General features: G+C 39.3%; 2 protein-coding genes across 4 annotated transcripts; one reads left to right on the top strand and one right to left on the bottom strand.

Moving 5' to 3' along the window:
• Nucleotides 1-147: 147 nt before the first annotated feature.
• On the bottom strand, nucleotides 148-17,830 carry LOC113165998 (calcium-independent phospholipase A2-gamma-like). Of its 3 annotated transcripts, XM_026365863.1 has the most exons (11): nucleotides 17,693-17,830; nucleotides 16,146-17,418; nucleotides 15,123-15,272; nucleotides 14,548-14,699; nucleotides 14,161-14,255; nucleotides 13,157-13,328; nucleotides 12,631-12,688; nucleotides 12,043-12,237; nucleotides 8,715-8,867; nucleotides 3,262-3,457; nucleotides 148-1,385 (listed from the first exon to the last, which is right to left on the bottom strand). In XM_026365863.1, exons 2-11 carry the CDS (start codon nucleotides 17,364-17,366, stop codon nucleotides 1,108-1,110), a joined length of 2,670 nt encoding a protein of 889 aa, XP_026221648.1. In that variant the 5' UTR covers nucleotides 17,367-17,418; nucleotides 17,693-17,830; the 3' UTR covers nucleotides 148-1,107. The 3 variants fall into 3 exon arrangements, with proteins under 3 accessions (XP_026221648.1, XP_026221649.1, XP_026221650.1); XM_026365864.1 differs by lacking the exon at nucleotides 8,715-8,867; XM_026365865.1 differs by lacking the exons at nucleotides 148-1,385; nucleotides 3,262-3,457 and adding an exon at nucleotides 6,846-6,952.
• Nucleotides 17,831-18,703: 873 nt separating this feature from the next.
• On the top strand, nucleotides 18,704-21,941 carry dnajb9a (DnaJ heat shock protein family (Hsp40) member B9a). The gene is made up of 3 exons (XM_026364661.2): nucleotides 18,704-18,847; nucleotides 19,808-20,038; nucleotides 20,292-21,941. Exons 2-3 carry the CDS (start codon nucleotides 19,822-19,824, stop codon nucleotides 20,663-20,665), a joined length of 591 nt encoding a protein of 196 aa, XP_026220446.1. The 5' UTR covers nucleotides 18,704-18,847; nucleotides 19,808-19,821; the 3' UTR covers nucleotides 20,666-21,941.
• The last annotated feature ends 311 nt before the right edge of the window (nucleotides 21,942-22,252 follow it).

The raw sequence follows: 22,252 nt of genomic DNA, 5'->3' as shown, positions 1-22,252 counted from the left end.
GTTTCTTTCTAGAGTAGTTCGTGTGTAAAGTCTTATATATAGCACTAATTTACTTAATACATACTGTAATGCTTGAAGTGGGCCCTCATGTAATAATGGTACTATAATCAATGTACAATTACACAGCACAGCACATATATCCACACTTGACCAGTAGCTGCTTTGTTAAATGTGCAAATTTTAGAATTATCTTAGACTATTTACAAACATGCAATGCCATTTTTTTTTTTGTTCAGTCATTTCTTTGCAGTCCTGTTTCACAGTGTTACATGTCGGCAGCCTAGCTAAACAGGTCCATGAAACATTTTTCTGTTAAAGTACAAACGCAGGTTTGTGAGGACATACTGGTTGACACAGCAATTGCTCTGTAAAAGGACAAAATGTTTTAAAAGTGCTCTCTTGGTAAAAAAACATTCCGGATGAACGATCAGCTACAACTGTTAAACACTGCAGTATTTGACCTTTTAAAAGGAACAGGTCAACATTTTAGAAAATATGCTCTTTTTGTTGTCTTGTTACAGGTTATATAACAAAAGTGGCACATAATTGAATATGTAGCTAGAGCAAGCAGTTAGTTATGTTAGCTTAGAATAAAAACTGGATGTGAGGACACACTTCTTGGCAGAGTTTGTTACCTTTAGACTTAACCAAACCAACTGTTAGCTGCTGTTTCCAGTGTCGATGCTAAGATAAGATAGCAGGTTGCGGGCTGTAGCTGCATACAAACGAGCCTGCAGTTGATACTCTTTTTGCGAAAAGGCCAATTTCCTAAAATGTTCAACTTATTCTTTACATTTGCTGTCAAAGGCAGCAGTGCATCCCACATGAGGAAGTTCCCAAAACCATATAGCATTAGAAACAAGTGAGTACAAGTCAAGGTAACCAACCAATGGAAAATATAATTTCACTGCCTAAACTGTAACACATTAACACTAAAATCACTAGCAAGTCTGGCGTATGACTGAGGAGGAACGTAGTGTTTGGCATTTTTACTTTTACACAATATTCTTTAAAGCTACAGGTCAATAAGTCAACAGGTATGACATGCTAATCAAACCAGTTAATTTAAAATAAGGGAAAAGTTTGCATTAGAGGTAAATGTTGGATCTAGAACTTGGAAGAGTAAAGAGACAGTCCATTATACATGTCAGCCTTAAACCTGAGCCACTCTGCCATCCTCTGGACGGAGCCTTTCTCTCGGGTGAGGATGCGGGCGACCTTCTTCAGCTTCTCCTCGTTCTTCTCCAGGTAACGCACACCCTCAGTCTGCAGCATGTTGAGCTTCTCTTGTCGGTTGTCATCCATGGAAATATCCTCACTAATGTAGGGGTTAAAACGATAATATGTGTCGGAAGGCAGAAAGGCGTCCAGCATGGTGTGAACCTCTGCAGTGAGAAAGAGGTGAGAGAGTTTAAAAAAACAAACATGACATTTTACATTAAGTCCAATTATAAACACATTATTAACTTTGTAATAGTCCCGAGATGTGCACTGAAATACAGTGATAAGAGTGAGAAAGGGCATGCAAAAGTCAAGGCCTGTCTGTCAACCCTGTGACAGTATTACACGTGTTAGCAAGTAAGTTCTCCGTGTAATACAAAGTGAAAATATCAGGTTTACAACTGCTCTGTCTGAGAGGCTGAGAGTCAACAGCATATGAAAACATACAAACAAGCAGAGGGTAAAAATAACAGAGTAAATATGCCTGAAGGAGCCAAAAAGTTGACAGCGATTATGTTCCCACAGTATTTCAGCAGTTCAGGAGTCAGAATGCAGATTATATTAAAACTAGCTGCCTTTAAGGTACCAAATAAAACGTGATCATTTTCGGGAATTAATGTGGTTCAGGGCAAATTATTGTATCACACAGAGCTGAATTTGCAATGTGTATTAATCTCTCCCAAATGTCTTAGCTGCAGCAATACAGGCATGGATGGATACAGATGGAAATGAACTCGGGCAACAGCACAGCATTTATTCTGTTACTCAACACTCTTAGCATCCAAGGGTGCTTCTAAAATAAAACGCTGACTTTATAAGAGGTTGGGAATGTATGGCTGTTTCACTGGAGTTCAATTGAGATGCGACTGGATCACTTATGAACCAGGATTAGATCTTCAAAGTAGGACTTTGACAGAGTAACTTATCACCAGATAATATTTCACTGTCTGTTCTGGTAAAAAGTTTCTGGTTTCACCTCTAAAGTGTCTTCAGTTACACCCGTAACCACAAACAATAGTGGCATCAGAGGGACCTGGAGTACACCTGCACGTAAAAGCAGCAACTTTTTTCAAAATTAAATCACTGGAAGTTGGCAAAAAAAAAGAATTTAATGTACTGTTAAGTTGCTCTTCAATGTACAGTGAATTACCCTGCTGGTTACAAATCAGCTCTGAGCCATTTTTAGAAATAATTCTGACATTTGAATAATTTATCATGAAATATTGCCTACACTTGTGATGGAGTTACAAGCTAGTTCCATATGATATTGTTTACATCTAAAACTCCATTAGATAGTAATATTAAAAAATAATAATAAATAAGCTCTACTGATACAGCTAAGACAAAGCAGGCGACATGAGAACAGGATGGAAGCTTTTGGGAAAGAGAAAATCTGTGATAAACACTTGCTAATCTGCTGTTTCTAAATGACAAAGCCCATTGGAGAGCTGGGGAGTGTTTAATCCCAAATACAGGACGAACAAGTGCAGAGAAGCATCTAGGTCACACACTGCACCAGAGCACCAGCAACAGGGATGGGAGCGAGCCAAATTTAGGCACAGCAGAGGTGCCCATGTCCAGAGGTGATAAGGAGACGAAAGATTTTGCCACTACAGAGGGCCACAACGGGGCATATCCAGCACAAAGTCAGCCTGCAGTGCGGAATTTTACAGACTGATAAAGAAACGTGAAGGAAAACAAATCCAACTCCATTTACATTATGTGTGTACTAATGTAACTTATAATATTCTATAAATATAGCTAAATTCACACTAAACACTGGTCATGTTAGGTCACATTAAGCCATTTTATATACCATCCCTCCATCTCATATAGGTAATCAAATCAGCCAGACTGTAAATGAAGCGGTCACAATTGAAGCAGAAGAGTTGAGATATCCTCACTTTTAATAAGGAAGAGGAGTCAACCAACAGCTGTTTAAACTCCAAAACATGATTTTGTAACACAGGTGGACAATTAAACTCAACCTCATTAAATTATATAATACATCATTGGGATTTTGCAGTGAATCTCACTTACCCTCAGTGTCTGTAGCGCTGCTGATTACATTTGTGAGTTTCGTTTTGAGACTTGTGTAGGTGGTGCTACTCTTGCCCGGGCTTTCAAAGCGGCCGGTACCGAGTGAGACCACACACTCCAAGGGCGTGTTAGGCCACAAACACTTCGACTCATGGATAGCCAGTGCTGTGGGGTTGTTAATCAGCAGGCCTCCATCCTGTGAAGAACAGAACAAGTGCCATGTTATAAAGACTTCAATTGGAAGCTGTGAATGTCAAGACCACAGTCAGTGAAAACAGTTAATTGGCATTTGGAACTTAAAAACCTTTCACGGATTTTAACAGTCAATGGATGAATTTTTCTGAACACTGAAGCAGAGAACAGATCAATGTGCAGTTCCACGGCTGCAAAGCAAAGACCTAAATTGCTGTTTCTTTCTTCCTTCCCTCACAGTATCAGTCAGATTTCCTTTGATATTGAACAACTGCCCAGGAGTGCTTCTTCTACCCAAAGCAAGGGGGAAGTAACTGGAGAGGCTGTGGGGACTGTTGAATAGGCATGAGGCTGAGGGGCCGCAGGCTGGCAGCAGGATCAAACACACCGGGGCCAGTCCTCATTAAAGAGGCCAGGCTGGTGGGTGGGAGCCGCAGGGTCCAAAGTGTCTAGGGACACTCAAAGGGGAAGAGTGCTTGTTTATCTGACTATTTGTATGTGCATGTTTGATTGAAAGCTCATGCCTATGTGGGTACATGTTTTTGAAAGCATATGTCACATTGCTACACAAAACACATCTGAGTAAGAGAGGGGAGGGGACATCCCTTATTTCCAGTGCAGTCTAGCAGCCTAATAGCAATTCTGTACTAAACTGTGACAGCACACAGTGTGATGGAGAATATGAGAGCTGCCTACAAAAGGCCAAGGTGTGCTAATCATCTGGGGAGCTGGACTGAGAAATTATATCATCAATCCAAAGAACAGGAAAGTCAAATTACAAAGGCAGTCGGCTATTGTAGTTAGACTGGGGGCACTGCATCAAATAATAACATATTATATATCAATGACAGCAGGCGCTGTGACTTGTAAGATAGCAGTTCTTAAGTAGTTAGCTATGCCATTGTTATAATAGAGGAAATTAAGTAATCAATATCAACAAAAACGCTTGCAGTGCTGTTAGGACTGACTCTGGCATAGTGGTTTAGGCTAAATGTTATAGTCAGCACATTAACATGCTTATGTTTAGCAGGTATCATGTTGAACATCTAACAACATCTAGTCTGTTAACATTCAACACAAGACACTGTGGCTGACAGAAAGCTTCAACAATAGCCAAGTACTGTAACCATACAATTAATAATTTAAAACCTTATACTGGACACAGTTATTACTGTATGAATAATTTAAATTCTTATATTTTATCTCAAAATCCAAAATCAATTGCGAAAATGATGACGAATGAACCGATAAAAAAAAGTTGCTGCTATTGGACACATTCAAATGTTGACCTGATTATGCCACAACTAAATGAAAACTTAAAGAAACATCAGAAAAGTTGCTACAACTGATCCTGAGAGGGACAAGACTGTACTAAATGATGTGATGTAGTAAAAATCTCAATTAATGAGAACCTCTTTCAAAAGGGCAGATGATCACTAAAGTCGTCTGAATGAATGTCTGCATAAAAGTTCACAGCAGGCTGACTAGTAGTTGTGATATTTCAGTCTGGGCTCGGGTAGTAAATCAGCTGACAGACCGGACAATCCATGACTAATTTTTAGAATAACTAAAAATGAAGTGAAAGTGAAAAATGAAAAATGAAAAACTACAAAAGCAAATGTCTCCTCTGAGACAAACTGAATGTTCTTTGATTTGTAAGAAGTAATATGTTACAATAATGCACTGGATGAATAATTTAAAACCTTACTCTAAGGTTAGTTATTAAAAGAATCTCCTGTGAGAGCTGGAGCCTCTTGGAGCGCCCATCTCACTGGGTGAGATGGGAGAGTCAAAAAATGGGTTTCACTCAGCATGTAAGAACTGCTGAGGTAGTCATTTGTCCAAAGCATGTCATTATGCACCAGTAAGGTGTCTGGCAGACCAAGAAATGAATCACAGAAGAGGAAGATAATGCCTGGATTGGAGCTGCTCCTAATGGAGACTTAGAGGAGACTTGCCCTGCAGTGAGCACCACACGAACCCAGCTGGAAACAAAACAACTAAGCAGTTTTCTTATCACTCACGCCACTGTTAGAGGCTCCATTTTCTGAACTCAGTGGCAATTGCGGCAACAGTCTGGGTCCAGTTATGGGTTCTTTGTGCTGATAGCTGGAGGCAAGTTTCTCAGGCACAGTGGCCAGCCTTGCACATAGAGCCAAGGCATGTAACATTAGAAGCCAACTGCACAATGCTCCTGTGAGCTGAGAGTTGAATGCTATAACTTGTCTCCGTTTCAGTGCACCTGCTTGAGCAATTCAGAGCTGGTGGACATAGTCGAGGCCTTTAAGGAAAGCCTGGTATTTGGCAGTGGAGAAGATTTGTGGTGCCACAGGAATACTAGCAGCTTCTTGTGCACAGTGTTCAGAAATACCCAAAGAATAAATTATTTATAGGTTCATTTGCACTTGGCATCTTCATCCACAGCTGTCAAAACCAAAGAGTCATCCTTGATGGAGAAAGTATCAAGCTCAAACTACAGCGAAGACACTTTGGCAGATGCTGAAGCAGGAATAGTCAAGCCTGGATTCTCTAAAACCGCTCAGTGAGATAGCCATTCTTGGCCCAAAGCCACATTCTCAAACAAAGGTGTCCTAGGGCTGGCGTATTCTGGATGAGGAGTTAAGTTAGAAACAATGATCTACTCAGGACAAATTACAAATGAGCTTTTCATACAAAAACAGTCAAACCAAAGCTGTCTGTCAAACAAACAGCATGATTCAAGGCAAAGGTCACTTCTATTTGTAAGGATTTCAAGCTGTAATGCTGCCTGTAATTACAATGACTCAATCTAAGAGTGAAAAACATGCCATGTGCCAACAAATAAATGTCCTCAGAGGGTATACCCCTGGTCAATCTTGACCATCTACTGGATTGTCTAACCCCAGAGAGTGAGAGGAAACTGAATTTTGAAATGCCATGTTTGAGGACTGGCTTCCTGAAAGTCTTAATGATTTCCTTAGACAGCCTTCTTTGATTCTAATAGAGCCAGCTTGTTGATACTCTAGAGGATCACAGCTCGTCTGGCCTCGCTTTTGCCCTTCAGGGTCTGAGTCACAAATCGGCCTTGTTTGCCTACATGTGAAAAAAAGCAGGATTTCAACTAATTAGGTCTCCAAACACTTATGGGAACATGTTTCACTTCTTCAGCCAATTAAACTGAAATGTGGCTTTAAAATCAAACTGTTCTTAAAGGATACCGTCATAAACAAAATTAAGACATGCGCAAATTATAGCTTCCTTGCATTGTCTCAACTGTCATTAACTTTTGGGAGCCTATCTTCGTTGTGCCAGTTGAAGCCGTCTCAGAGGGGGAGTGTTGATTTGAATAGGAAAGAGGTGCTATCTTCAGGATCAGTAAAAGTCATTTCACGCTCGAGTGTATGTCACCTCACATTAGCTGGGATAGCAAACTTCATCCTCTTCATTCAGTCTGTGTGCCTCTGTGTGTCTCTCATTCTCTAACCCAAGGGAAGACCTGTGTGAGGGTCACTATGATTGGCTGCAACACAGCAAAGAACAGGGTGCTTGCTTATATAAGGTGAGGATTTGGCATTCACATCACAGTACTAATGAGCAGCTGTCGTCATTAAGATCTCTTCTTTGACAAGTCTGGACAGAGAGGCACTAAACTCTGCCATGATTTATTATGATGCTTCCATCCTCCTCTCCGATTAATCAGGGAAGCGTTACACAAGATACAGACATTTGATTTTGCCTGTCACAATAACCAGTCTGTTTTCCTAATATAGTTGTTTAATTGGTTAAATGGATAATAATAAAAAAACACTTAACACTGTAAAAATCTAAATTAAATCATGCAGTTTGCACATAAAACTGGCTATGTAATTAGAAAAATAACTTATTTAGAAAAAGGAACTGCCTAAATAGCATGCAATCAATATAAATGCCACCGTTCTCATCAGCGAGGATGAGAAGGACAATGATCTTACTGCAGTGAGTGTCACTCTTAAGTGGCAACCAGGTCAAGGCAGAGGTCTTCATGCCATTTTATGTTATTACGCAGACTTGTTCTCCACTTCGCCTTTTTTTGATTTATAAGCCCCAAAGGTCACATTGAGGTTCAAGTCATCTTCCCAGACTGTCAATAGAGGAGGGACCCATCTGTGGGGGTGCCAACTTTGCCCCAGGCAGGCAAAGCAATTGAGATCTACCGCACACAGTTACCTTTTCCCACACATTTGGTGAATACATGACCACACATCTACACATAGTATTGAAATAATGAATCATCCCTGCCAGCTGTAGCCAGTCAGATTACACTGTGACAATGCGCACAGTTATATAAACGAGCACAGAAACCCCTCATTCATATTTACTTGGTCTACACACTCCCTTGAGGCTTTATGTAGATATTTGACAACTTCATATTAGAAAGCATAATTTTCCTATCCATCACAATAAACTCATCTGCTGGACAATTTAAAGTTAATTTCCCTGCTGTGCAGCAGGAGAGACGACCGAACATGCACTTGCATACCAAAACACAGTAATTCAAGGTGTAGAGATGTGATTTAGTCCAAGAAATCCCTTCTGGTGCCAGGGCAATGTGAAGCCTGCTAAGTGTGGTGCACTATGACAAGGCAAAGCGGTTAGAGATAGAAGGAGATCTGCGAAAGCTTTCGCACAGCAGTCAGTCAACATAATCAGTGGACCGACCTAATCCCCAAACAAGTGTGCCAGTGCAATCAAGTGTTTGTGCATGTGTGAAAATGTGTCCACCAGAACAAAAAGAGTAGTCAATTGAGGAAACAGAAAATGTGACAATGAGAGAATCCTTGTGTTTGTGTGTGTTTATACTCAAGGGAGAAAGATCCTGAGTCTGGCTAGGAAGAGGAAGCTGTCTGCAGCAGGGCTCCATCCTCTGACAGCCCCTGGGCTGAGCTCCCAGGGCTTAACACAGAAAGTGGCTAAAAGCTCAGATTTATTCTGTCTATTGCTTCCCCTATTTCCCATCTCTCTCCTCTCTGTTGCAGTGATGAGTGTGTAATTTATGACCAGCAACTTAACCTCTACTTGCCTTTATGATATAAAAGTACAGAGAAAAGGATGACCTGAAAAGTCACAATTTCCTCAACAGCACTTTTGGAATGACACAATAATTAAACGAGACCCTGCGTCTTGCTCTCCCACACATAATCAAACAGTGTTAATCAAAGCTGCCACATTTAACGACTTCCTAGTCTCATATATGACTGCCATTCATTAGTGACAAAACATATGGCAATGCACATGTGACCTACTCCTTCTGGCTGTGTGAAGAGCGGTGCCCTCTTGGAGCCCTGAAGAGCTTGCACTGTGGGTGGTGGCCCAGTGATCCCATGACTCCCATCAAATAGTGGCAGAGACTGGCACAAAACATGCTCCCATTCCTCCCCATCGCCACAGCAACTAAACTGGAAAAAAAAAAAAAAAAAAAAACCTGGGCCCTCTTCACCATTCCACACAGGCCCTGACATTCATTGTGAAACATCTGAAGTCCTCAACTTCTGTATACTTTAAAGCAGAGATAACTGAGGGAGCTTTAATGGGGAACATGCGCCTCCTTCCTCCCTTCATCTCCTCTATTTTTTTTTCCCACCATTTCTCTTTTGTTCCCCCTTACTAAGGCATCCTTTCTCCAAGGCTACGGTAGCAAGTGTGAGGCTTTGATAATACCATGGCTGCTCTCCTTCAAAGGTCTTGCTCCAAGTTACAATTTCCCCAACGTAACCAGTCTGACTCTAAACTTCTGGCTCCGTCAGATTTCTGTTCCAGCAGAATCACAGAAACATCAATGGACAATCACAACTTTCTTGAAGCACTGCTCGAGAATTCCAGCATTCGTTCAGCACATGGCATGGCTACTCTCTTGCGCTCACTATACAAAAGGGCGATTGTGTGAGGCTTCAGTTAAGTGGAAAACTCTGTGGGCGTTTGTGGAAAACAGCAAGATGACTCTCTCTAGAGAATCCTTACATCACACAGATGGCATTTTATGCTCACGACCAGTTTCAAGTGGTTAGTACATAAAGTCACCAGTCTGGGTGGATTCTAAATGTGGCCAGAGCTTAAAGGCTTTTTATAAAGTTATATTAAAAAGGCATTCATTATAAAAGCTGTTCTTTGACCTTATCTTAGAAAACATTACCCAATGAATTTAGCTTAAGCGTTTTCCTCCTAGTTTAAGAGAATATGTTTGTTGAAGCTGACTCAACTCTTGAATTACATTAACATTTATATAGTATCCCATTGATCTGAAGAACGTCTTAAATCATGAACTCTTTGAGTATTTTTAAGTTACATCTGGCAGAAACAAATGCCAGAGACATCATTAAACCAGCTCTCGACTTATACAGAGGAAACACAACTAAGGTGCTCCCGTCTCCTGAGTGTGTGAGACCTTTTGTGGTATTCAAATCCTTGAAACAGCAAACTTAAAGTGCTTATAGCCTTCTGCTTCAACAGTTAGTCATTTAGTGATGGCAGTAAACCATCAGACGTGGTAAATAAAGGTATAAAGGTAAAAAGTTTCAAATGCTCATGTTACACATTAATTGCAAATCAATGCTAAAACACAACCTATAAGATTTCCTGAAAGGAAAACAAGCAGAATTTCTTTTGATGGGTATGTAATGAAAATAAAACACTTGTAACCGACTTCATGTCAAATCTAATAAATATATGAAACTGTGATGGTGCCACATCTTCTCACACTATGAGGTTTCCTGCCGGCAGCTAACTAACAGCGTTTGGAACAGCACCTCCATAATTAGACTGTCTGTCTTTTCCTTCTAACAAGGCAGATGTAGCGGTTACACAGTTGTGTGAGACTGAGGAAAGAGCTGCGATGGGCTAATTTATTCATCTCGTAGTAGGGTGAGATGTGCTAGACGTCAGGCTGGGCAAATCTCCCAACACAGATGGGTTTTCATCAACCAGTCTCTTTCATTCTGTCCTCCTGCACATCCCCATTCACCTACACAACAAACATAGTTTCCAATTAAGAGTGTGGGAGAGCGCCGACATGGGATATTTCCTTTGATGCAAACACATGCTTATTCACGTGCATGTGTGTGCCATGCTGGGTCTATCCTGTATTTTATGTCTATGTTTGTTGTTGTAATTCAAAGAGCCGTTGACATATACAGTGGCAAGTATGCAAACCTCTGGATTGGACTTGGATGAAGATCAGATCACATTTTATGTGAAATTAATGTGGAAAACTATGAAATAATTTCAAATACTTTTCCTTGCCACTGTAGATGTTGCAGGTGACAGGCTACATCAGCTGAATTCACAAACAGTAGGAGAACATAATGACTTGTTGTGTTTGCATTCAAGTTATTCTGTGCACTTCATTTCTTTTTTTAAAAGAACACTGCAGCTACTGTAAATATATATAGTTGTAAAAAATGTTTTAAGATTCAACAGTGTCTCTTACTGTTGTGGTTTTGTAATTTCTTATCTGCTTTCTGTCTAAGCCCTTACTTAAAAGATGAGGCAAACTGAGTAGCTATGCATATTGATCAGTAAAAAGGTAGAGTGGACTGTCAGTGTGTTATGTTACTGATGGCTAATGCATACCTGTTTAGTGAAGATGGATTTAAGTGTGTCTCACTGCGACTCTAGCCCTCAGTCTCCTGTCAAAATGTAACTGACTGGAAATAAACACTGACAGGAAGGAAATGGAATTCATCCTTCCTGCTTGCTGTGCAGACGATTTTTCTCATTAGGCTTCTCAAAATATTTCAAACTCTCCACAGTCAGCTCCGACCGCACAGCTTTCAAATCCAGCACACTGATAACAAGCCTCATATTAGTGTAGCAGAGGACTGCAGCTGCAGTTAAACTGTGACAGGGTGTGTAAGTATATTTTACGAAAGTGAGAATGAGTGAAAATAACCCTTCAAAAGGATAGATAAAAATGAAATATCAGGTTGGAATTTCAGTGACCAAGCAAAGGTTTTCAAACACTGCACACACAGGGCTAGACAGAGGACTTATCTGGACTTTTGTGCAAAGTAACCTCACAATTTCATTTATTGAAATGTTACTATACATTGCAGGGTGATGACAAGAACAGAAGAGAAGAAATGTGTTTTTCACGGAAACGAAGATACTTCACTTAACCTAGTTTAACTAATTAAAGTATAGAATATTTAGGCAAGACCTCCTTACGCTTACCCTGCCATATTACCTTGCTTTGAATAAAAACATCAACTTAGGCATCAACTTTGTAAGAAGAAGCAAAATAATGTGTATTTGACAAAATATGAAATGAAGGCCAGAGGTGTCTAAAAATACAAATGTACATGTTCACTCAACATTAAAAAAATGAAGCTTTGTTTGGAAAAAACATAAGCTTCCTGAAACATCAAAGAGCCATAAAAGAGTTAAATTGGAAATTATGTAGCAATGAATAGGTTTTTGTTGTGTTTTTTGATTGTTTCTTAAACTGACATTTTATAATGTGATATCTGTTTTTTATTCAGAAAAAAAAACAAAAAACCTTCAGTTCTGAGAAGTTCCAACGCGAGGAACATACAACACAACAATCGGTACCCTGTTACTTCTGTGAGTGGGACTGACCTGGTGGACATCATTCCCCAGGATGAACTCCTGGAAATACCCAGGGGCTGCTGATGTGGCTCGGATGGCCTCCCAGAGCTGATGCTGGCAGCCCCCCAGGTAGTGTGAGCGCATGCCAGGCAGCAGGTTGTAGTTCCTGAATACATAGGCCTTCAGAGGGGTGCCACGGTTCACAACAGTGCTCACAGCTGCCACCTATAGGTAAGAGAAATGACGGCGCGTGTAATGCTCTGATTTTGTATGAGATGGAAATTAAATTCGAAACACAGGTTTTGTAGGTTTATGAATAGACGAGCTGAGAAACAGCAATCAAATCTGACATCAGGAAGATAATATCTGAACCAACATTCAGACAGATGAACTGAATATAATGTCTGTTCTCTGAGCCTCAGAGGAGGCTGCTCACATATGAAATCGTGTGTATTTCTTTATCCACACTGTCTTATAGGGCTTTAGAGTATATTTTCATACTACATGTCTTGTAGAAAAATGCAAGACTGAGATATAGAAAGGAGCTGTGTTTGTAATATCTCTATTAAGGACTTTTTCTTTCTTCCCAGAAGGAAGAAATAGTCTACTAAAGCTTACCTTGGGGCATTCACGGTTTCTTGAAGTCTCCACCAGAAGGTGAGAGCCCATTTTCTCTCTGCGGAGGGAAAAAGAAAAGAAAAAAGGATGATGCTATTTTTTGGCTTAGTGAATTTTGGATAACATTGCAACTTAATATAGAAATCTTTCTGCAAGCTTCAGGAGTCATTCTGCATTTGAGTTAATGGAAATTGTTTTGCCATCAGCACTAATTTTACAAAGCCACTGTTTGTGCTCCCCCCCCCTCACAACAACGAATGTAAACCTCATTTAACCAGTGACCTTTCTCTCAGCATGCAGTGGTGTTTTTTGTTTTCTGCAATATTGCTCCTACCATTACTTTCCACTCACTTCATTCATGTCACAAAATATCTTTTACATTTTCATCAACTATGCTGTTTGTAAAAAAAAAAAAAAAAAAATCACAGGGGCATAAAAAAATCTATCACATATTACAGCATTTTAACGTTATACAGTACTGATCTTGATCTATGCCAGATTTATTAACAAAAACTGTGGAACTAACTTGAGGATGTTCTCCCAAGCTGCACTGTCATAGAAAGCATGACTCCAGCCCATCTTCACAGTGCCAACAATGACATTCTGCTTGAAAACATCGGAGCCCAGTTTCCGGTAAAGATCGTCACATTCTTTCAAAGGGGTCTGGAATACCCCTAGCATGAACCCTAGAATAGCACCTGAAAAACACACACACATAGATTCAAAGAGGTAATCATGGTAATGAACAAGTAAACAGGGGATGTACAGCTTGCTCTCAAGGCATAGAGGTGATATGAGGCTAATTGGATTATCAGTTGGGAGTAGAACATTACCCCTGAATGATCCATTTAAGCAAGTTATTGAATCAACATGATTAATACACTCAAGACAAATTCTTCTAAACAACTTTCTTTTGATTAAAAGTGGCCAACAGGATTAACACTGCACAATAGAGTGGTGAAGGCAGACATGGGATGTACCTGAACAATGTGGGTTTTAAATGTGTGAACATTGCTTGATCTAGCAGGGTGATTGCATCATAATTTGAAAACATTCACTAAATCTGAAAATGAAGTACCCCCAACTGGTGGAGATTAAGACTGAGGGCACAGATAGAGACTAGTGACAAACAGACACTTCTGATTGAACTCCAGTGTCCTTGTCAAACAAAACTGTTTTTACAGCAAACTGACAGATGAAGACAGTTGAACAGGCCACAGCTCCCTCTTGTGGAAATTTGGCATAGATGGAAAATAAACTAAACTATCTACCGATGGTTACTGAAACTAAATATGATGACTTATAATATTGCAATTTTATAAATTATCTAAGAGTTGAACAATGTGCCACGAATTTAAATGTTTTTTTAAACAGCTTAGCAGTAGGGGACTGGCATTAGAGTGGTAATGATGGGTAAAATTTAGGTCAAAAGAAGAGCAGAGCAACAAATAGGTCAGTGTGTGATCTAGTGCTGCCAGTCTACTCTAATAACAAATGAACACACAGAAATAGGGCAAGAGGACAACCTACCTGTGCTTACACCACAAATATAGTCAAACAGCTTGTAAATGGGTGTGCCAGTCAGGGTTTCAAGCCTCTGTAATGTCTGAAGTGCAAGAAGTCCCCTGAAAGCAAAAATTCAGAAATATGCATAGACAAATAGATACAAATTAATAACATGACAACTATAACTCATATAGTGGTTACAAAGACTGACAGATTTTTTATTTTTTTTAATCTAGAACAAAAGACAGAGGAAATAAATATTTATTTAACTGAATGGTTCTTGAAACATTTATTAGAAGCAGAATTGCTTCTCAAAATATTCTGACATTTCCTCGGCTATAGATGCCATTTGTTTCCACCCTTTACTGTTTTCTTATAGTGAAGGAAACAAAGAAAGAACTGAACGTGTACCTCAAGCCTCCTCCGTCTATAGAAAGGATCCGTATGCCCTGGCCTTTAACAGGTTTATGGTATCCCACCAGAGCCAGGGCTTCTCTAACTGCTGCCCTCAGGGCTGGATCACTGGCCTGCTTCAGGCGCAGTAGGCAAGGAATAACTTTCTCCTGAAGATCACATAAACATGTCAGTTAGATGTGAAATGATAAACACTGTCAGACCCCCATGGTGCAGTCTGGCATATTTTACTTATGTAATGCAGGAAGGTGGCAAATAAAATGATGCAAACTAGCTCTCAGCTGTCCAACTCTGGTTTACCTCAAGTTGACAAGTAAAATGCTACATTTTGGGGGGTTCTGGATGAAAATAGTATGTAGGATGTTTTCAGTCTGCAAACACTTTTAAACGTGGTATCAGAAAGTACATTTTTCATAGATAAACTGTATTCTCAATAGTAAAGCTGGCCTTGGTTAAAATAGAGTAAATAGAGTAGCAATGAATGATCTGTCAATACAGATGAGCCTGAGACACACAGTAAGTCACAGTCTACATGTACTTCACAGACTTTTTAGCCTGTTTAGACTTCTCACCTTTACTGCAACACCACGAGTCTCAGGAAATTCCAGCAGATGGTAGCTGAGGTCTTCCACTCTGTTGATGTAGACCCTTACATCTGATGCCCTATGGAGAGCCTGGACGAGAGCCCGAGTTCGATTGTCCACACTAACCCTGGCAATGATCTGTGATGCGAAAATAACATGCAATCCAGTTAGAGCTTACTGTTAAATGTTAACTGACTGCCTAGTTAAAATCTGACATGGTATATGTCTCAAAAAGTAATTTCCATAAACAAAATGACAAGTAAATGTTGTCATTACTGGTTAATCATTTGCGCTTGTGACCTAAATATTGTCAGCAGCAATATACATTTTCAGTGCCTTTAAGTTATTGTTTTGTTTGATTGCCCACATTTCCTGTCCCTTTTGACTAAATGTAACAACAAAACTGGACTATAACCCCCCTACGCCACGGACTACTATATGTCATTGATGAAAGGCCATAGGTCATGCAGTATTTCTGCCATTTGCTGACAGACACATTATTAGTTCAGTCCAGACTTGCTGTAAACTGATGTGTACATGTATTTCTCCGCAACATAAACAACTACTTTGACCTATATACCATACACCTCCTGTTGCCCTCAACTTCACATGTAGGTTATTTTTAAAAACTGATACGCTAAAATTAGGCAGTATGTCAGTAGACTATATTACCATTAGACATATAGAATGTCTAATGGTAATGCTCCAATATGTGCAGAGCACGCACCAAGGTTGCCAATATTTAGCATCTAAACAAGACAAGAGAAGATAAACTTTATTAATCCACAGAGGGAAATTGTTTCATTAAAGTTATGCTAAGAGTAATGGGAAATTATTATAATACTGTAGAAAGTAGCACCCAAAAAACCCTAACATGAAAGAGAACCTTTAGTAAGATAACAGTTATAAGTTCACAGTACAAAGACTACTCTATTACATAGTTACTAGCAAAACTGATTTTCTTACACTGTACAGTCAAAGTTACACATGAATCGCTGTTTTTACACATACCTTTTCCCTTTGAAGTAGAAGCTTCTTGGCTTTTTCCTCTGCAGCCTTCTGCTCTTTATTAACTGTGGTCTCTACTGGTTTTATTGATACATCCTCAGACTTCTTCTCCTGTGCAGTAGCACTTTTGGAGTCTCCTGTCCTGAATTTGGGAACAAGGGGAGCAATGTAGTTTCCCACAAAAGCCTGTACAGTTGGAGCAGAGTAGGATAGGTAGTGTCCTAAACCCTTTTTGGAGGCAGGTGGGTTAACTGTAGCAGCGGAGTCTGTTTTCCCAGACACTGACACAAGGTCACTAGTTTGTTGACCCTGAGAGGAAGAAGATAATCTGTCAACATTGTCCACTTTTTTATCCTGAGTTGTTGCACTGGTGCCAAAGTAAGAGTTTATGTGTTTGGATAAATTGTTGTATGTTTCGTCCAGGTTGACAGAAAAGGTGCTGGGATGGAAAAGTGCTGTGGGTTGTACAGATGATATGCTCCTGTCCTCAGTATCACTCAGTGGAGATTTAAACTCCTCTTGCTTCTTGGCACAACTGGCTTTGACAGCAGGAACAACACTCCTCTGCTTTTTATCCTTAGGTTCACACACAGTTAGAACTGTAGTCGTGACAGTCGCTTGGTTAGCACTCTGTGGACGAGTGTGGGTTGTGGCACTTGTATCGCATGTAGCACTAGAAGTAGGAATCGCAGGACTAGCAGCAGATGTGTTGGACAGAGTTGATGTTGAAGCAGGCACAGCATTACTGGTGACTGTACTCTCCACAGCTTCTGGCTTAGACTCAACCACATGCTCAGCACTTTTTCCACCTTTTAAAGCATTAGGTTTGAGTCTGGCGATTTTGGAGAGAAGTTCTGTGTGTGTCCCACTCACAGCTTTAGAAACTGTGTCTAAAGTGTTTCTGACGCGTGACATGTGTTGGCTCAGACCAGCAGACCAACGTGAAGCTGAGGTTTTCAAATAAATAGTGCTGGTGTGGAGTCCAAGTCTTTGTCTAACCTGATTGGCTTTAAATAGCCACCCTTTACGACCTCTGATCCTCGTGTGGTGGATGTGCTTCCAGCTGAGACAGGCAACGGTGGAGCAAACAGGCTGTTGAACATGAAACCTACAGTGAGAGGTACCAGACAGTGCAGGTGAAGCTGCTGACTTGCGAACATGCGTTTGCCACAAAATAATTGCTCTTAGCTTCACCCAGATATTTGAGGCCCATCTATTACTCATTCCTTCAGGTCACACGAGTTCATGCCATCCAAATAAATATTTGGTCTATAACCTGGTGATGAATAACAAAAAGGTGATGTTTGCATAAACGAAGGAAAACAGAAAGATGAAAATGTGAAATGTAAAAATACACAGCGTTGTTATATTTCCCTCACAAGAAAAACTGCAATTGGTAAAACATCCAAAGCAAAAGGAAAGAAACTGACTAGCTAACTGCTAACGTTACTCACCGTCAGCTAAACTAGCTCCGCTCATATAGAATAGTACAACTAACCAGCTAACTTGCTAGCTTTAATATAGGACAAGCAAAACCAAATAAACCATACCTGTCCTTTTATGGCGTCGTAACATTAAAACCAAGACACAATTAATCCCCTCTTTGAGTCGTCATCCCTCCTCAAAGTTACATTAAAAGCAAACGATTGTATGAAAATAACAGGGTCAACCTGCTACTTTATATCCAAAATGACGTCAGTCCAAAGGAAAACAATGGTCACATGGCCCTCTCTGTGCTCTGTGATTGGCTTCTTCTTTTTCTTCTTTTATGGTTTTACCACCTGTAGCCTTTTGGGAACGTGTTGCTGCCCCCCACAGGATGAAAACATTCACTCATTCAATAGTGTTTCATTTTTATTTATACATGCATGTTGTATGTACAGTGTATCAAAGTATTCCTAAAGCAAAATAGAAAAAAAATTTAGAAGAGAAAGATAATATCTTCTATTTCTCATACTTCCATGCTGCCACACGCTTCTTCTACATTCTACTCTTCTAAACAATAGATTAATGCCAGTCACTACTTTTGTTTGGGTTGACACCAAGAACCCTGCATAACTTAACATCCCAGCTAATCTTAATTCAATTCTAAAGAAAATCAAAATGATGTGATTAACAAGGCCAGGGAAAGTTTTGATGTTTTATGTGTTTCTATTACACTAATTTATACACATAATTTTCTTGGTCCACTCATTATCACAGTTGAAGAGGGTCCTGATTTTGTTCTTGTCACCAGAATCCCACATACCTCATAAAAGCAGCTGCCTGATAAAAGCCACTTACTTTTGCCCACTGCTGCAAACGGCTTTGCTGCAGATTGAGAAAATACACATTCTTCTGCACTTTTATCCACAGAAACCAAAACCTTTTCAGCTTGTTCTGATGTAACCCTTTTTTTTTTTACCAATAACAACAGCAAACAGCAACAAAATATGTCTCTTTTCCGTTTTTCCTTTGAAAACTAACGCTAAGTTTAATTGTCTTATAAACTGACTCTTTAGTCCAGTAGGTGTCAACAATGAGTCTCCGAGCTGGTTTGTCAACCGCCGATAAAACCGAAGAAGAAGAAGAACTGCAAACGATGCTGTGGCTAATAACTGTTACTTGACAGTGATGATAATTCAACACTGTCATGTTTAGTGTTAGCTGAATACTTGTTAAGTACTGCGTGTGCAACACAACCCGCACTCGTATCCGCCAAAAAGGTAGGTGATGTGCGCCTAAAAGATATGAGAATGTATGGAGCTGTGTTAGCCACCGTCAGCTAACGCTAGGAGCTAACGTTAACCATGACAAGTAACGGTTGACGTCAGTGATGATCCAGTGGTTTATATATATTTAAGAGTTTAATATAACCTTTTAGATAGCCCTGCTTAGCGTGGTTTACCAAAAATATTAATTATGTTGGTCGTGTAATCAGTGTAATTTCTTCCGTTCAGTCAAAATTAGCGGTTAACGGGACAGACAGTGAAGCATGTCCACAGGTTCTCCTCTCCATGTTCGGTTACACATGCTCGGCCACATCTCGTAGCTTTACTTAACAAAGTTAGCATTAGCTTAGAATTGTGATACTAATACTATTTCAGGATTGAGAGGAGTTTGAACAGCATCTTCCTCTCAGCTACAACATGTAGAGGGTCCAGCTACACACCCAGGACAGAACCAGCCTTCCTAAATAGTTTATCTGTTTATTTATTTATTAAATGTAGATTAAGCTTAAAGGATGATAAGCAGTTATTCAAATGTTTCGATCCACTTGAAAGGTTGTAAAAGGGTGAAGCCTGAACTCTAAAGTCATTATCAGATTTGTGAAAGCTAGCTGGATCAATATCCACTTTACACAGACTTGTGAAATTTGGACTAAGAAGCTACAGATGGTTTAAAACAAAGTCTCAGATTTTGTAAGATTCTTTTTAACATTAGTACAATGTCAGTTTTGTGAAACCTTTGTTATATTTATAAAAACATAAAAATAGTAATGCTTAAGTGTATATCAGTCCTGTCCAGTATAGGCTGATGAATATATGTAATTTCCTCCAGCCGTTTTCTAACCATGCCTTATTGTTCTCCATATATATTAATACTAATTAACACTGTTTTGTTTTTTAGGCATGCTTTAAATTTTTATTCTCTAACAAACTGATCATTTTCTATTTTGAAAACAGGGCAGAACACAGTTATGGCGACTGCTCTGTCTGCTGTAACGTTTGCAGTGTGCATCTTCATGATAACAGAGCTGATACTTGCCAAGAAGGACTACTATGATATACTAGGAGTGCCAAAAGATGCCACTGAGCGACAGATAAAAAAGGCTTTTCACAAGCTTGCAATGAAATATCACCCTGATAAGAACAAGAGCCCAGATTCTGAAGTGAGATTCAGGGAAATTGCTGAAGGTATGGTTGATTACTTGTGACTGTGTGTGTAACTATCATTATGTTGAATCAAAAGGGTTTTCCCATTCAAAGCAAACAGAAAGGTTACATTCAATCACATGTATTTCACTGTTGAGACATAGCATCATTTAGGCATGTACATATATGAGGTTACATTTCACTATTTGTTACTCTTACCATGCCTTAGACAGAATAGAACTGTCTCTAGCTATACCTTTTAATACTGAATTATGTCTGTCTTTGTCATGTTCAGCTTATGAAACTTTATCAGATGACACCAGAAGGAGAGAATATGACCAGCAACCTTTCAACTTCAACATAGATGACATATTCAAGGACTTTGACATCTACAGCCAGAACAGACATGCCCGTCACAGAAGACACTTTGAGGAACACTCTAGATCCCACAAGGAGTCCCATAGCAGACATAAAAGACACTTTCAAGGAGGTTTTGGAGCAGGCATCTTTGATGACGTGTTTGGCGACATAGAGAGAATGACTACATTTGACAGACACACCAAACAAACTGAAAACGGGTTTCACGGTGCGTCAAAACAACACTGTAGAACGGTGACCCAGCGCAGAGGAAATATGGTAACCACATACACAGACTGCATTGCATCTTAGGATGCAAATTAAAATATCTCCTCACCTAAAATTGCCTTAAGGGGATAAAATACTGTTGTGTTGAGTAGGTGTCAGGAAGCCAGTTGGTAGACAGTTTCCTGTCAGCTCATGGATTTGTAAGTGATTGTAGTAGTATTTCTCAGTATTTTTGAGGCACCTTCATTTCAAAGTCTAATTTGAAAACATGGTTCATTTTGCTGTTGTGAAAAATAAAACTCCTTTTATGTCCATCTAGGTTTACTAGTAGATAACCTGTCACTTTTTGTCCAGCTTTTAAGCTTCTTTTGTTTGGTTTTTGCCATTGTAAGTCTCAATTCACAACTAAAGCCAGAAACTATGGCTGCCAGAGGAGTTTTGCTTATGGTTGTGAAATGGGGAGCAAAGTCAACAAAATCCCAGGACCCTGCATATGTTGCAGTGTTTAACGTGTTTTTGGGTACTACATTGTCCTCTACACTTCCAGTTAAAAATTTCAACATTTATTGTAATGATTGTGGTTAAATTTTAACCAGCAGTAATTATACAAAAATTGTAAATACCCTTAAATGTTAAAAAATAATAATAAGAAATTTATAACAGGTTTTATTGGAAATGGCCTAGTTATACCTGTAAACACCTTATAAAGTTCTATTTTGCTAAATTGGTTTCAGAGAGTTCTTTAATTAATCTGAAATGTAGACTTTAAAGGCCACACTTTGTTGTTGAACTGGATTATATTCACAAAATATAAAGCATACCTTAAAATATGACACACAAACACAGTTTCTAAAAACAGCCAGTGCAATGCAAATATTGCAGCACTATTATTATGGGACTATGTTAAACTGCGTCATTGTTCAACACATTAACTCATTATTTTCAAAGAACTTTCTGACAGGTTTATCATCTATAATTTGGCCTAAAGCTTTGTTGTCTTGTTTTATTCTTAAAAGTTCCCACCAAAATGTTTATTTCCAGACTGTTTTCACTACAAACCACCCTGACTTGACAAAGCTGAATAATAACTCTATGTACACTTTGGTCCCTACACTAGTTGTGTGATTCTTTGGTGGCTACCTACTGTTGTGTTGTTAATGAAACCTCAGTACATACTGTAGAAGATAAGACATTCTTCATAACATATCATCTGTTACCTCATTCCTATAAACTAGTTACAATTCCTTTACATTGTGCTGTGCAATATTTATTTCCTAATAGCACTTTAAATTTGTATACTTTTCCAGATATGGGTTTGTTTTAAATACTGTGTTTAGAAAAATAAAATGTAGAGATAAAACTAATGTGCCTTTTGTTTCATTATTTATGTGTCAAGTGGAAGAGACCAAGAACAGTAACACTAATGAATCCTCTATAAAGTATATAATAATACATTTTGTAATGATGTATATATCATCCATCATTTGCCAAATACAAGCAGGCTGTGTGTACACATACTTGTATACGTGCACATAGCCACATAACCATCACCAGTAATATTACATTACTCATTCAGTATTTCAGGAGTGCTTGCATTTTTTCACACTCTGCTCCACCTGAATTCTTGGTTGTAACTTTTAAGTGTCAGAGCCTTTAACTCTTAAATAGCTG

This window comes from Anabas testudineus, chromosome 6, assembly GCF_900324465.2.
Source record: "Anabas testudineus chromosome 6, fAnaTes1.2, whole genome shotgun sequence".
In the NCBI taxonomy this organism is placed as follows: Eukaryota; Metazoa; Chordata; class Actinopteri; order Anabantiformes; family Anabantidae; genus Anabas; species Anabas testudineus.
This window is presented reverse-complemented; position numbering and strand designations above follow the sequence as displayed.